Consider the following 16,113-nt stretch of genomic DNA (forward strand, 5'->3'; position numbering starts at 1 on the left):
ATTTTTTGGGGGGATTTTTTGGGGTGTTTTAGGGAGGTTTTTGGGGTTTTTTTGTGGGGGTTTTAGGGGGGTTTTTGAGGATTTTGAGGATTTTTTGGGGGGATTTTTGGGGATATTTTTGGGGGGTTTTAGGGGGATTTTTAGGGTTTTTGAGGATTTTTTTGGGGGTTTTAGGGGGGCTTTGAGGATTTTTTGGGAGATTTTTAGGGATTTTTTGAGAATTTTGGGTGATTTTTTGCAGGGAATTTTTGGGTGTTTTAGGGGGGTTTTTAGGGATTTTTGAGGATTTTTTGGGGGGATTTTTGGGGATATTTTCAGGAGATTTTTGGGGGGGAATTTTTGGGGGGTTTTAGGGGGGGTTTTGAGGATTTTTGGGGGGGATTTTTTGTATTTTTTAAAAATTTTTTGGGGGATTTTTGTGGATTTTTTAGGGGGGATTTTTTAGGGGATTATTTTTTAATTTTGGGGATTTTTTGGGGGATTTTCCCCCATTTTGGGGTACCTTGTGCACGCCTTGCGCAGGATGTCCTTGTACTCGTCCTTGGGTTGTTTTGGGGATTTTTTAGGGGATTATTTTTTTAATTTTGGGGATTTTTAGGGGATTTTGTGGGGATTATTTTAAATTTTGGGGATTTTTTGGGGGGATTTTGGGTACCTTGTGCACGGCCTTGCGCAGGATGTCCTTGTGCTTTTCCTTGGTTGTTTTGGGATTTTTGGGGGAATTTTTTAGGGGATTTTTTTTTTAATTTTGGGGGGATTTTTTGGGGATTTTTTAAAATTTTGCGGATATTTTGGGGGATTTTGGGTACCTTGTGCACGGCCTTGCGCAGGATGTCCTTATACTCGTCCTTGGTTGTTTTGGGGATTTTTTAGGGGATTATTTTTTTAATTTTGGGGATTTTTAGGGGGATTTTTGGGGATATTTTTTTAAATTTTGGGGATATTTTGGGGGGATTTTTTGGGGATTTTTTTAAATTTTGGGGATATTTTGGGGGGATTTTTTTGGGGATTTTTTTTTAATTTTGGGGATATTTTGGGGGGATTTTTTGGGGATATTATTTTTAAATTTTGGGGATATTTTGGGGGATTTTGGGTACCTTGTGCACGGCCTTGCGCAGGATGTCCTTGTACTCGCCCTTGGTTTTTTTGGGGATTTTTTGGGGGATTTTTTTAGGGGATTATTTTTTTAATTTTGGGGATATTTTGGGGGAATTTCCCCCCATTTTGGGGTACCTTGTGCACGGCCTTGCATGGGATGTCCTTGTACTTTTCCTTGGTTGTTTTGGGGATTTTTTGGGGGAATTTTTTAGGGGATTTTTTTAAATTTTGGGGATATTTTGGTGGATTTTGGGTACCTTGTGCACGGCCTTGCACAGGATGTCCTTGTACTCGTCCTTGGTTGTTTTGGGGATTTTTTGGGGGAATTTTTAGGGGATTTTTTTTTTTAATTTTGGGGGGATTTTTTAGGGGATTATTTTTAAATTTTGGGGATATTTTGGGGGATTTTGGGTATCTTGTGCACGGCCTTGCGCAGGATGTCCTTGTACTTTTCCTTGGTTGTTTTGGGGATTTTTTGGGAGGATTTTTTTGGGGATATTTTTTTAATTTTGGGGATATTTTGGGGGGTTTTTTTAGGGGATTATTTTTTTAATTTTGGGGATTTTTTGGGGGATTTTGTGGGATTTTTAGGGGAATTTTTTTTAAATTTTGGGGATTTTTTGGGGGCGATTTTTTTTTAATTTTGGGGATTTTTTGGGGGGATTTTTCCCCATTTTGGGTACCTTGTGCACGGCCTTGCACGGGATGTCCTTGTACTCGTCCTTGGTTGTTTTGGGGATTTTTGGGGGGGATTTTTTTTGGGGATTATTTTTTTAAATTTTGGGGATTTTTTGGGGGGATTTTTTTGGGGACAATTTTTTAAATTTTGGGGATATTTTGGGGGAATTCCCCCTGTTCTGGGTACCTTGTGCACGGCCTTGCGCAGGATGTCCTTGTACTCGTCCTTGGTTGATTGGGGGATTTTTTGGGGGATTTTGTGGGATTTTTTTTTTTTAATTTTGGGGATTTTTAGGGGGATTTTTTGGGGATTTTTTTAAATTTTGGGGATATTTTGGGGTACCTTGTGCACGGCCTTGCGCAGGATGTCCTTGTACTCGTCCTTGGTGATGTCCTTGCGTTGGTAGAAGGGTTTGATGGCCAACTTGACCTCCTCGACCGCCCGCTCCTGCGTGTGCAGCTTCTTCAGGTACTGCGGGACACCGGGGACACCACGAGGTCACCAAAGGGCACCAGAGGGCACCACAAGGTCACCAAAGGTCATGAGAGGTCACCAGAGGTCACCACAGGGCACCAGAGGGCACCAAAGGTCATGAGGAGGTCACCAAAGGTCATGAGAGGTCACCACAAGGTCACCAAAGGGCACCACGAGGTCACCAGACATCGTCAGGGGTGATCACAGAGCACCAAAGGTCACCAAAGGTCACCAAAGGTCACCACAGGGTCAGCAGGGTCATCCCAGGGTCACTGTCCTGGTCACCCCCCCCAGTATGACCCCAATGTCCCCCCAATGTCCCCCCCATTGTCCCCAGTGTCCCAAATGTCCCCAATGTCCCAAATCCTCTCAATGTCCCCAATGTCCCCAGTGTCCCCAATGTCCCCAATCCCCCCAATGTCCCCAACCCCCTCCATCCCTCTGTCCTCCCCAATGTCCCCAAGCCCCCCCAATGTCCCCCAATGTCCCTCAATGTCCCCAATGTGCCCCCTACCTTGTCACTGTCCCCTCTCCCCTCATTGTCCCCCCAATGTCCCCAATGTCCCCAGTGTCCCCAATGTCTGTCCCCCTGTCCCCACAATGTCCCCAATGTCCCCAAATCCTCTCAATGTCCCCAGTCCCCCCCTACTTTCACTGTCCCCTCTGCCCTCCCTGTCCCCCCAATGTCCCCCAATCCCCCCAATCCCCCCAATGTCCCCAGTGTCCCCAATCCCCCAAATCCTCTCAATGTCCCCCAATCCCCCCCTACCTTGTCACTGTCCCCTCTGCCCTTGGCTGTCCCCAATGTCCCCAATGTCCCCCAATGTCCCCACTGTCCCCAATGTCCCCACAATCCCCCCAGTGTCCCCAGTGTCCCCAATGTCCCCATACCCCCCAATGTCCCCCAATGTCCCCAATGTGCCCCTACCTTGTCTCTGTCCCCTCTGCCCTCACTGTCCCCAATACCCCCCAATGTCCCCAATGTCCCCAGTCCCCCCAATGTCCCCCAATGTCCCCAATGTGCCCCTACCTTGTCACTGTCCCCTCTGCCCTCGCTGTCCCCAATGCCCCCAATGCCCCCAATGTCCCCAGTGTCCCCAATCCCCCCCTACCTTGTCGCTGTCCCCTCTGCCCTCGCTGTCCCTCCTGTCCCCCCCGGGCCCCCCCAGGCCGGGCAGGGTGGGGTTGGGGGCGCGGGGGCCGCCCCTCCCCCCCCCAGGGGCAGCAGGTACGGGGGGGGCACCTGGGGGGGTCCCGGGGGGGCCCCGGGGGGGGCCTGGGGGGGGCCCAGGGGGGGAGGGGCGGCCTTGCCGTGGCTCAGGATCTGCCAAGAAAAGGAAAAATCAAAAATTGAATTAAAAATGTGGGGAATTTTGGGGGGGATTGTTTGGAACCCCCAATTTTGAGGGTCCCCACCCCCCTTTGGTTCCTTTTTTTGGGTGCTCCCCACCCCCACTTTGAGCTCCCCATCCCCATTTGGGGCGTCCCTGTTCCCTCTGGGGTGTCCCTGATCCTATTTAGGGGTCCCCACCCCCCATTTGGAGGGTCCCAACCCCCTTTTTTTGGGGGTCCTTGTTCCTTTTTGGGGTCCCCCCACCCCCATTTTGAGGGTCCCAACCCCCTTTTTTTTTGGGGGTCCCAACCCTGATTTTGGGGTTCCCCACCTTTTTTTCGGGGGTTCTTGTTCCTTTTAGCGGATCCCCCACCCCATTTTGGGGGTCCCCACCCTGATTTTGGGGTCCCCACCCCCTTTTTAGGGCTGTCCACCCCTATTTTGGGGGTCCCTGTTCCTTTTTAGGGGCTCCCCACCCCCTTTTTTGGGGGGTCCCAACCCCCATTTTGAGGGTCCCAACCCCCCTTTTTTTGGGGTCCCCCCACCCTTTTTTGGGGGGTACCCCACCCCCTTTTTTGGGGTCCCCACCCCCATTTTGGGGCTCCCCAGGTGTCCCTGTTCCTTTTTGGGGGTCCCCACCCCCATTTTGGGGTCCCCACCCCCATTTTGGGGCTCCCCAGGTGTCTCTGTTCCCTTTTCGAGGGTCCCCACCCGTTTTTGGGGTCCCCCCCGGTGTCCCCACCTGGTTGGTGGCCTGGATCAGCTCCTGGGCCTTGGCCCTGCTGGCCAGGTTGGCCTCCTCCATCTTGAACAGCAGCGCCGTCACTGCCAGGGGAGGGGACACCCCAAAAACACCGCGGTAAACGCCACGGGGACACCCCAAAAACACCCAGGATGTCCCCAAAAGTGTCCCCAAAAAGGTCACTTGAGTGCCAACACAAGCCCCCAAAAACGTCCCCAAAAATGTCCCCAAAACATCCCCAAAAATGTCCCCAAAACATCCCAAAAATGTCACTTGTGTGCCAACGCAACCCCCCAAAAATGTCCCCAAAAAATATCCCCAAAACGTCCCCAAAAATGTCCCAAAAATGTCACTTGCATGTCAACGCAACCCCCCAAAAACGTCCCCAAAAATGTCACCCATGTGCACCACAACCCCCCAAAACATCCCCAAAAATGTCCCCAAAAATATTCCCAAAAATGTCACCCATGTGCCACCATAAGCCCCCAAAAACATCCCCAAAAATGTCCCCAAAATGTTCCCAAAGATGTCCCAAAAATGTCACCCATGTGCCACCAAAACCCCCCAAAAACATCCCCAAAAACGTCCCCAAAATGTCCCCAAAAATGTCACTTGCATGCCAATGCAAGCGCCCAAAAATGTCCCCAAAACGTCCCCAAAAACGTCCCCAAAAATGTCACCCATGTGCCACCACAACCCCCCAAAACATCCCCAAAAATGTCCCCAAAATGTCCCCAAAAAGGTCACTTGCGTGCCAACGCAACCCCCCAAAAACGTCCCCAAAAACGTCCCCAAAAATGTCCCTAAAACATCCCCAAAAACATCCCCAAAAATGTCCCCAAAAATGTCCCCAAAAAGGTCACTTGCGTGCCAACACAACCCCCCAAAAACGTCCCCAAAAACGTCCCCAAAAACGTCCCCAAAAATGTCCCTAAAACATCCCCAAAAACATCCCCAAAAATGTCCCCAAAAATGTCCCCAAAAAGGTCACTTGCGTGCCAACACAACCCCCCAAAAACATCCCCAAAAATGCCCCCAAAACGTCCCCAAAAATGTCCCCAAAATGTCCCCCCAAAATGTCCCCAAAAATGTCGCTCACATGCCAACACCACCCCCCAGAAACGTCTCCAAAAATGTCAGGACACCCCAAAAACTCTCAAAATGTCCTCAAAAATGTCACCCCACAATCCCCCCAGAAACGCCCCATTAACCACAGAGGGGACACCCCCAAAATGTCCCCAAAAGTGTCCCCAAAAATGTCACCCATGTGCTACCACAATCCCCCAAAAACGTCCCCAAAAATGTCAGGACACCCCCAAACCACCCAAAAATGTCCCCAGAAATGTCCCCCAAAGTGTCCCCAAAAGTGTCACCCATGTGCCACCACAACCTCCAAAACCACCCCATTAACCACAGAGGAACAACCCAAACCCACCGAAAACGTCCCCCAAAAATGTCCCCAAAATGACCCAAAAGTGTCACTCATGGGCCACCACAACGCCCCAAAAACCTCTCCAAAAATATCCCCAAAAATGTCAGGGACAGCCCAAAACCACCCAAAAACGTCCCCAAAAATGTCCCCAAAAGTGTCACCACAACCCCCCAAAACCACCCCATTAACAACCAAGGGACACCCCAAAATGTCCCCCAAAATGTCCCCAAAAGTGTCACTCATGTGCCACCACAACCCCCCAAAACCACCCCATTAACAACCAAGGGACGCCCCAAAAACCACAAAAACGTCCCCAAAAATGTCACCCATGTGCCACCACAACCCCATAAAACCACCCCATTAAGCCCCGAAGGACACCCCAAAAACGTCCCCAAAAACGTCCCCAAAAATGTCCCCAAAAATGTCCCCAAAACTGTTGGGACACCCCAAAACCCCCCTGAAACCATCCCCAACCATGTCAGCTCCATGCTAACACAACCACCCAAAAATGTCAGGACACCCCAAAAACCCCCCAAAAAACTTTGGGACACCCCAAAAACCCCCTAAAATATCGTGACACCCCAAAAACCCCCCAAAAAATGTCGGGACACCCCAAAACCCACCCAAAGCCATCACCTCCATGCCAACACAACCCCCCAAAAATGTCCCCAAAAAATGTCAGGACAACCCAAAACCACCCAAAAACGTCCCCAAAAATGTCACCCATGTGCCACCAGAACCCACAAAAATGTCCCCAAAAATGTCGGGACACCCCAAAACCACCCCAAAAAAACTTCAAGACACCCCAAAACCCCCCAGAAACATCCCCAACCATGTCAGCTCCACGCCAACATAACCACCCCAAAAATATCGTGACACCCCAAAATCCCCCCAAAAAACTTGGGGACACCCCAGAAACCCCCTAAAATATCATGACACCCCAAAAAACCCCCAGAAACTTTGGGACACCCCAAAACCCTTCCCCATAAATGTTGGGACACCCCAGAACTGTCCCCAAACCTGTCACCTCTGTGCCAACACAACCCCCCCAAAAATGTCCCCAAAAATGTCAGGACACCCCAAAAACCCCCAAAAAAACCCCCAAAAAATGTCGGGACACCCCCAAACCCCCCCCAAAAAATATCATGACACCCCAAAAACCCCCCCCTGAAACCATCCCCAACCATGTCAGCTCCACGCCAACACAACCCCCCAAAAATCTCCCAAAAACGTCCCCCTCCATGCCAACTGAACCCCCCCCCAAAAATACCATGACACCCCAAAAACCCCCAAAAAAACTTGGGGACACCCCAAAACTCTCCAGAAACCATCCCCAACCATGTCAGCTCCACGCCAACACAACGCCCCCAAAAAAATATCATGGCACCCTAAAAACCCCCCAAAAAAACCCCCAAAAAACCCCCCAAAAATGTCGGGACACCCCAAAACCCCCCCAAAAATGTCAGGACACCCCAAAAACCCCCCAAAAACCCCCCCCCAAAAAAATATCATGACACCCCAAAACCCCCCCCAAAACACCCCAAAAAACTTCAAGACATCCCAAAACCCCCCCAGAAACCATCCCCAAACCATGTCAGCTCCACGCCAACACAACCACCCAAAAATATTGTGACACCCCAAAAAGCCCCCAAAACACTTCGGGACACCCCAAAAAACCCCCCAAAAAAACCCCCCAAAAATGCCGGGACACCCCAAAAAATATCATGACACCCCAAAATCCCCCCAAAACCTGTCGGGACACCCCAAAACCCCCCCAAACTGTGACGTACGTGCCAAGCACGCCGCTGGTGCGCAGTCCACGCCGCCCTGCAGGCTCCATGCCCCGGCCGCCGTTGCCGTTGCCGCCGCTCCCGGGTGCCGCTCCCGGTGCCGCCGCCGCCGTGGCCCTGCCCGGCTCCTCCTTGGCCTCGCTGCGGCTGTCGGCCTCGGGGTCCCCTCCGGGAGGGTCCCCGGCCCCCGGGCCCTCGGCGCCCCCGGCCTGGGCCGGCGCCGCCGCGCCCTCCTCGGGGAGGAAGGACACGTCCGGGGTCTTGCAGCTGCTGTCCACGGTCTGCGAGTCCGGCGTCAGCTCGCGCTCGGGCCGGGGCGGTTTGGGAGGCCGGGGCGGATTTCGGGGTGACGGCCGCGGCCGGGGACGGGGGGCTGGAGGTTTCGGGGTCCCCCCCGGGGGATTTCTCGGAGCCCGACCAGGCGGGGTCGGGTTTGGGGGGCAAACGGAGAGGGGGGGTGGCGGCGCTCTGGCTGTCGGCTTTGGATTTCTTCAAAGCGCCGCCGCCGCCGCTCTTCACCTTGGTCTTCCTTTTCTTCCTCGCCTCGCCCTTGGCCTTGACTTTGACTTTCTTCACCCCGCCCTTGATTTTGGGGGTTTCACCTTGCGGGGTTTCACGCCCCCGTCGCGGGTTTGCCCCCCGTCGTTTTTGGGGGTCCCTTTCTCCGTTTTCTCCTCGGCTTTCAGGAACGCCGCGCGGCTCTCGGCGTCGCGGGCGAATTTCACCCCGATTCCGGCCCCGCCGCCGCCGCCTCCATCTTTGGTGGTCGTGGTGGAGCTGACGCCCTCGCGGATCAACACCGACACCTTGGATTGAAGCTTCACCTTCCTCGGCACCGCCGCGGGCGCTTTCGGCGCCGCCGTTTCCGCCCCTTCCTTGTGCCCGCCTCCCATTTTTCCTTTCCTGCCGCTTTTCTCCCGTGGCTTCTCTTTGCTTTTCCCGCTCTCCGCCGCGGCGGGCTCGGCGTAATCTTTAAATTTCTTCTTGTATTTCTCCCTCCCCGGCGGCCTCTCCTCGGGCCGGCTCCGTTTCCTCTCCTTCTCCTTCTTCCCGCCTTCCGCCGCCGGCCTCACCTCGGTTTTCCTCGCCGGGAACTCGGCGTGCTCGCGGTCCGAGAACCCCTCAAAGCTCAGCCCTTCGGAATCGTAGAGAACCTCGCGTTTGGGCTCGGGCGTGGCCGCGCGCCGGTTCACCGTGATGGTTCTCTTGATGGCAAAAAGATCCGAGTCGTTGAGCTCCTGCACCGAGGGGCGGCACCACGCGCCGCCGCGACGCCTCGCCCTTCTCGGCCGCCTTTCCGTCGCCGCCGTCCCTGCGGGACCCGCGGCGCTCCCGGGACCTCGAGCGCTGTTTTTTCTTCTTCTTCTCCCCGCGGTGTTTCTCTTTGTGCCGGGAGCGCCCGGAGCTGCCCGAGCGACGCCGGCGCCGTTTCTCCCTGGACCTCGAGCGCCGCGACCACGAGCGGCCGGCGCTGGAGCGCGACCTGGACCCGCGGCGCCGGTGCCGCTCTTTGGATTTCGGCGCCGGCTCCGGAGCCTTTTTGGCGCTGACCCAGGCGCTCCCGGAGCCAGCCGCGTTCCCGGGACCGTTTGGATTTTTTCCTGGACGTGGCTGAGGGCGAGCGCGGCGACGGCGGCGCGCGGAGGCGGCGCTGGCTGAGGATTTTCCTCCTCAAATCGGAGCCGGTGCCGCCGCCGCCGTTGCCCGCCGCCGCCGCCCGCTTTTCCCAACGCGGATCCGGCTGGGACTCGGCGCCAAAATCGGCTTCTTCGTCGGAATCGGCGTGGAGAGACAGGAAATCATCGCCGCCCTCGGGGAGACGCGGCGCTCGCGGCTCCGGCGCGCGGCCTCGGGCGGCGCCGGCGCCGGTCCGGTGGTGCCACCGCCGCCACCTACCACCACCACCGCCACCACGGAAAATCCTCAAGGGGCTGAACCTCTCCTCCTCCGGCTGCACGATCTCTCCCTCCTCGATCTCCGAGTCCGCCCGGCGTGCCCCACTCGCGGCGCCCGCGGTGCCGGGAGGGCTTTGTGGTGGCGCCGCGCGGTTGCGGGGGCGGCGCCACCGGATTTTGGGGCGCTTTGGGTTGCCGGGGGTCACCACCTCCAAGGAGAGCTTGCCGTCGAATTTGGGGGTGAGCCTCGCTCTCGGCGCGGCCTTTGCCGCCCAGATCCACCACGAAGACGCGGCGGCGCGGCTCGGCCACGGCGCGCCGCATTTCGGAGCCTTCCTCGCGCTCCTCCTCCTCCTCCTCCTCCTCGTCTTCATCCTCCTCCTCCTCCTCCTCGGGCAGGGTGGAGTCGGCGCCGGGAGGTTTGGAGGCGTCTTTGGGGGTTCCGGATCTTTCTCGAAGTCCTGGCTCAGGCTGTTGTCGTCGTAGATGCCGGCCAAGGTCTCCGAGATGCGGCTGATGCTGTGGGAAACGTCCGGCAGCAGCGCCGGCGCCTCTTCCTCCTCCTCTTCCTCCTCCTCCTCTTCCTCCTCCTCCTCCTCCTCTTCTTCCTCTTCCTCTTCCTCCTCTTCCTCCTCCTCCTCCTCGGGGCTGGGGCTGCTGCGGGACGAGCTGGGGGTTGGAGCCCGTGGGTCGAAGGGGTCGTACTTCTGGTCCTGCCGGCCTCGGCCTCTTTGCCGGGCGAGGAAGAGGAGGCGGCGCCGCTGCCGTAACCAAAATCCGGGGGGGCTCCTCCTCCTCCTCCTCCTCCTGCGCCGCCCCCCAAACCCGGGTTCTCCTCGTCGGTGGGGTGGAAAGGATCATAAATATCCAGGGAAGGAGAGCGGGGCCGGGCCGAGGACGGGGCCGGGGGGGCCCGAGGAAGAGGAGGCGGACGAGGAGGAAGAGCGGGAGGGAGGAAGAAGAGGAGGAGGAGGAGGAAGAGGAGAAGAATCGCTTTTTCCGGGGGGTGGGTGCGGCCGGGCTCGTCCCGGTTGGTGGGGGGGGGCTGTGGGGGGCGCTGCTGCTTGCCTGCTGCTGCTGCTGGGGCCCCCCCCGGCGCCCCCCCCCCGGGAGCGGCCGCTCGGGGGCCTCGGGGGCGGCGGGGCCGGCCCGGGGTGGGGGGGAGGGGCCCGGCGGGTCCGGTGGGGAGGGGAGGAGCGGGGGGGGTCCCGGTGGGGGGGCCTGGGGGGGGATGGGGGACCCCCAGGGACACGCCAGCGACGGGAGGAGGAGCCAGGGAGGTGACCTGGGGGGGGGGGACAGAGAGGAGGGGAGGGAGGGGTCAGAGGAGCACAAAGATGGCCCCAAAATAAATATCCCATTTCCACCCTAAATATCCCATTTCCACCCTAATCCTATAGAGATCCCATCAAAATATCCTCATTTCCACCTAAATCCCCCATTTCCACCCTAAATCCTATAAAGATCCATCAAAATATCCCATTTCCATCCTAAATTCCACATTTCCACCTAAATCCCACATTTCCCACCCTAGATCCTATAAAGATCCCATCAAAATATCCCATTTCCATCCTAAATTCCACATTTCCATCCTAAATTCCATATTTCCAGGCGAAATTCCACATTTCCAGCCTAAATTCCACATTTCCACCTAAATCCCCCATTTCCACCCTAAATCCCCCATTTCCCACCCTAATTCCTATAGAGATCCGATCAAAATATCCCATTTCCACCTAAATCCCACTTTTCCACCCTAAATCCTATAAAGATTCCATCAAAATCCCCATTTCCACCTAAATTTCCCACATTTCCAGCCTAAATCCCCTGTTTCTGCTTTAAATCCCCAATTTTACCCCCAAATCCCCGATTTCCACCCTAAATCTTATAAAGATCCTCGCCAAAATCCCATTTCCACCCTAAATTCCACATTTCCACCCTAAATCCCCCATTTCCACCCTAAATTCCCCGTTTCTGCCTTAAATCCATTTTACCCCCAAATCCCCCCCAAACCCCTCGAAATTCCCCCAAAACCCTCTGAAATCCCAACCAAAATCCCCTCAAAATGTTCCAAAATCCTCCCCCAAATCTCTCCAAACATCCACCCAACTCCCCCAAACCACCCCAAAACCTCCCAAAATCACCCCAAAACCTCCCCAAAATCCCCAAATCCTTTCCAAACCCCCCAAAAAATCCCCCAAAACCTCCACAAATCCCCCCAAAATCCACCCAAACTCTCTGAAATCCCAACTGAAATCCACCCGAATCCCTCAAATCCCCCCAAAAATCCCTCCAAAATCCTCCCCCAAGCCCCCACATATCCACCCAAACCCACCAAAATCACCCCAAAATCATCCCCAAATCACCCCAAAATCACCCCAAAACCACCCCCAACCTCCCCAAACCTCTTCAGAGCCCCCCAAAATCCCCCCTAAACCCCCAAAACCCCGCCCAAACCCTCCTGAAATCCTCCCAAATCCTCCAAAAATCACCTCAAAATTCCCCCCAAACCCCTCCAAATCCTCCCAAAATTGCCCCAAATCCCCCCAAAATCCCCCCAAAATCCCCCAAACCCCCCCCAAGCCCCCGCACCTGCTTTGGGGGCCCTCCAGGGCCGTTCCTGCGCAGGAGCCCCGAGGCGGCCGCCAGCCCCCCCAGGTCGGCCACGCGAACCTCGGCCACCAACTCCAGCTCCTCGTCCTCGGGGAGCCCTCGCTGCTGCGGGGACACGGGGCAGGGGTGAACCCCCAAAACCCGGCCCTGAACCCCAAAACCCGGCCCTGAACCCCAAACATGGAGCCCTGAACCCCAGAAACCCGGCCCTGAACCCCAGAAACCCGCCCTGAACCCAAAAACCCGGCCCTGAACCCAGAAACCCGGGCCTGACCCCAAAAACCCGGCCCTGAACCCCAAAAACCCGGCCCTGAACCCCAAACATGGAGCCCAAAAACCCGGCCCTGAACCCCAAACATGGAGCCCAAAAACCCGGCCCTGAACCCCAAACATGGAGCCCTGAACGACCCAAAAATGGAGCCCTGAACGGCCAAAAATGGAGCCCAAAAATGGAGCCCTGAACCCCCCAAAAATGGAGCCCCGAACCTCCTGAACCCCCAAAATGGAGCCCTGAACGACCCAAAAAATGGAGCCCTGAACGGCCCAAAAAGGGACCCCAATACTGCCCCAGAACCCCAAAAATGGAGCCCCTGAACCGCCCAAAAAGGGACCCCAATACCCCCCCTGAACCCCAAACATAGAGCCTGAACCCCAAACATGGAGCCCTGGAACACCCAAAAATGGAGCCCTGAACCCCCCAAAAATGGAGCCTTGAACCCCCAAAAAAGGACCCCAATACCCCCCCTGAACCCCAAAAATGGAGCCCTGAACCCCCCAAAAAGGGGACCACCAAAAACCCCCCATGAACCCCAAAAATGGACTCAAGGACCCCAAAAATGGAGCGCTGAGCCCCCAAAAAGGGACCCCAAAAAGCCCCTGAACCCCAACAATGGAGCCCAAAAAGCCCCTGAACCCCAAAAATGGAGCCCTGAACCCCAAAAAGGGACCCAGACCACCCTGAACCCCAAAAAGGAACCCCCAACACCCTGCGTGGACCCCAAAAAAGGGATAGAGAGACCCCCCTGGACCCCTAAAAGGGACCCTAAAAGTCCCCCCTGTTTTTGGGGTCCCCCTCCCCATTTTTGGGGTCCCCCCCCCTCACCTGCTGAGCTGCAGCTGCTCCAGGGCCCCTCCCGGGCCCCCCATGGGCTCCCAAACCTGGGGGGGAAATCGGGGTCAGCACGGACTGGGATAAACTGGGATAGACTGGGATAGACTGGGAAATAAACTGGATAAACTGGGAAATAAAGTGGGATAGACTGGAAATAAAACTGGGAAATAAACTGAGATAAACTGGGATAAACTGGGATAGACTGGGATAGACTGGGATATACTGGGAAATAAACTGGGAAATAAACTGGGATATACTGGGATAAACTGGGATAGACTGGGATAAACTGGGATAGACTGGGAAATAAACTGGGAAATAAACTGGGATATACCGGGAAATAAACTGGGAAATAAACTGGGATAGACTGGGAAATAAACTGGGATATACAGGGATAAACTGGGATATACTGGGAAATTAACTGGGATATACTGGGAGGGACTGGGAAGGATTGGAAGGGAACTGGAAGGGGATTGGGATGGGACTGGGATGGACTGGAGGGACTGGGAGGGACTGGGAGGGGACTGGCATGAACTGCGTTATACTGGGAGTGAACTGGGATGGACTGGAGGGACTGGAGGGGACTGGGAGGGCACTAGGCTGAACTGGGATGGACTGGGATGTTGAACTGTGTGCACTGGTCACTCACTGGTGTGCACTGGTCACTCACTGGTCTGAAACTGGTCACTCACTGGTGTGCACTGGTCACTCACTGGTGTGCACTGGTCACTCACTGGTTTGAACTGGTCACTCACTGGTGTGCACTGGTCACTCACTGGTCTGAACTGGTCACTCACTGGTGTGCACTGGTCACTCACCTGGTGTGCACTGGTCACTCACTGGTCTGAACTGGTCACTCACTGGTTTGAACTGGTCACTCACTGGTGTGAACTGGTCACTCACTGGTTTGAACTGGTCACTCACTGGTTTGAACTGGTCACTCACTGGTCTGAACTGGTCACTCACTGGTTTGAACTGGTCACTCACTGGTCTGAACTGGTCACTCACTGGTGTGAACTGGTCACTCACTGGTCTGAACTGGTCACTCACTGGTTTGAACTGGTCACTACACTGGTGTGAACTGGTCACTCACTGGTCTGAACTGGTCACTCACTGGTTTGAACTGGTCACTCACTGGTGTGCACTGGTCACTCACTGGTCTGAACTGGTCACTCACTGGTGTGCACTGGTCACTCACTGGTGTGCACTGGTCACTCACTGGTTTGAACTGGTCACTCACTGGTGTGAACTGGTCACTCACTGGTCTGAACTGGTCACTCACTGGTTTGAACTGGGTCACTCACTGGTTTTGAACTGGTCACTCACTGGTTTGAACTGGTCACTCACCGGGCCGCCCTCGGGCCGGGGTCCCCAACACCAGCGCTGCCGTGGGGGGCTTCAGGGGGGGCTCTGGGACAAACAGGGGACACCTGAGACATTGGGGACACCCAGGGGACACCCCCAGGTGACACCACCCATCCCCCCAGGTGACATTGGGGACACCCCCAGGTGACACCAGGACCACCCACGTGACACTGGGACCCCCCCCAGCTGACACTGGCGACACCCCCAGGTGACACCAGGACCACCCACGTGACACTGGGACACCCCCAAGTGACACTGAGGACACCCCAGGTGACACCAGGTGAGATTGGGGACGCTCCCAGGTGACATTGGGACCCCTCAGGTGACACCAGGACCCACCCCAAGTGACATTGGGACCCCTCAGGTGACATCAGGACCCACCAGGTGACACTGGGGACACCCCGGGTGACACTGGGGACACTGGGGACACCCCCAGGTGACAACAGACCCCCCAGGTGATGTTGGGGACACCCCCAGGTGACACTGGGGACACCCCGGGTGACATTGGTGACATTGGACACCCCCAGGTGACAATGGACACCCCAGGTGACACTGGGGGACACCCCCAGGTGACATTGGACACCCTCCGGGTGACACTGGGGAGCCCCGGGTGACATTGGACAGCCCCAGGTGACATTGGTGACACTGGGGACACCCCCAGGTGACAATGGACCCCCCAGGTGATGTTGGGGACACCCCCAGGTGACACTGGGGACACCCCAGGTGACACTGGGGACACCCCCAGGTGACATTGGACACCCCCAGGTGACAGTGGGGACCCCCCCGGGTGACACTGAGGACACCCCAGGTGACATTGGACACCCCCAGGTGACACTGGGGACCCCCCAGGTGCCACAGGTGACCCTGGGGACGCCCCGGGTGCCACAGGTGACATTGGGGACCCCCCAGGTGCCACAGGTGACCCTGGGGACGCCCCGGGTGCCGCAGGTGGCCTCACCTTGTCCCCAGGTGAAGGCGCCGCTCACCAGGCGCTGCAGGGGCCTTCTGTGCGGGAGGGGGAGACACAACAGCCTCAGGGGGGCCCAAACCACCCCCAAAAATATCCCAAAAATACCCCAAAAATATCCCCAAATACCCCAAAGATATCCCCAAATACCCCAAATACCCCAAAAATACCCCCAAAATACCCCAAGATATCCCCAAATACCCCCAAAAATACCCCAAATATATCCCCAAATACCCCAAAAATACCCAAAGATATCCCCAAATAACCAAAAAATACCCCAAAGATATCCCAAATACCCAAAAAATACCCCAAAACCACAAATCACCCCCAAAAGATCCCAAAATACCAAAAAAATACCCCCAAATTACCCAAAAAATACCCCCAAAAAACCCCCAAAACCACCCCAAAAATCCCCCAAAACCACCCCAAGACTGCCCCAAACCACCCAAAAATCCCCAAAACCATCCCCAAAGCTGCCCTGAAACAACCCAAAACCCCCAAAATACCCCAAAAACCACCCCAAACAGCACCAAAACACCCCCAAAAATACCCCCAAACCCACCCCAAACTGCCCCCAAAATATCCCAAACCCACCCTAGAACAACCCAAACCACCCCAAA

General features: G+C 55.8%; 3 protein-coding genes and 1 non-coding gene across 5 annotated transcripts; all 4 read right to left on the reverse strand.

Moving 5' to 3' along the window:
* Positions 1 to 2,077: 2,077 nt before the first annotated feature.
* Positions 2,078 to 4,524, reverse strand: LOC143696674 (splicing factor, arginine/serine-rich 19-like). Its single transcript, XM_077193260.1, has 4 exons — positions 4,327 to 4,524; positions 3,561 to 3,575; positions 3,364 to 3,450; positions 2,078 to 2,248 (listed from the first exon to the last, which is right to left on the reverse strand). The coding sequence occupies exons 1-4, from the start codon at positions 4,387 to 4,389 to the stop codon at positions 2,093 to 2,095; spliced, it is 321 nt and encodes a 106-aa protein (XP_077049375.1). The 5' UTR covers positions 4,390 to 4,524; the 3' UTR covers positions 2,078 to 2,092.
* Positions 4,525 to 7,560: 3,036 nt separating this feature from the next.
* LOC143691887 (splicing factor, arginine/serine-rich 19-like) lies at positions 7,561 to 9,269 on the reverse strand (the record flags this gene model as incomplete). The annotated part of the gene is made up of 1 exon (XM_077193234.1): positions 7,561 to 9,269. A coding segment is annotated over one exon (1,149 nt), but the record flags the coding sequence as incomplete, so codon positions are not given.
* A 2-nt stretch (positions 9,270 to 9,271) lies between these two features.
* On the reverse strand, positions 9,272 to 10,297 carry LOC143696653 (splicing factor, arginine/serine-rich 19-like; the record flags this gene model as incomplete). The annotated part of the gene is made up of 1 exon (XM_077193235.1): positions 9,272 to 10,297. A coding segment is annotated over one exon (1,026 nt), but the record flags the coding sequence as incomplete, so codon positions are not given.
* Positions 10,298 to 10,441: 144 nt separating this feature from the next.
* Positions 10,442 to 15,526, reverse strand: LOC129134443 (uncharacterized). Of its 2 annotated transcripts, none has more exons than XR_013186036.1 (5): positions 15,485 to 15,526; positions 14,509 to 14,571; positions 13,156 to 13,211; positions 12,033 to 12,155; positions 10,442 to 10,728 (listed from the first exon to the last, which is right to left on the reverse strand). It is a non-coding gene; the product is annotated as an uncharacterized LOC129134443 (transcript). The 2 variants fall into 2 exon arrangements; XR_013186037.1 differs by having other exon boundaries at positions 12,033 to 12,158.
* Positions 15,527 to 16,113: the final 587 nt, after the last annotated feature.

This window comes from Agelaius phoeniceus, chromosome 37 (assembly GCF_051311805.1).
Source record: "Agelaius phoeniceus isolate bAgePho1 chromosome 37, bAgePho1.hap1, whole genome shotgun sequence".
NCBI classification, from domain to species: Eukaryota; Metazoa; Chordata; class Aves; order Passeriformes; family Icteridae; genus Agelaius; species Agelaius phoeniceus.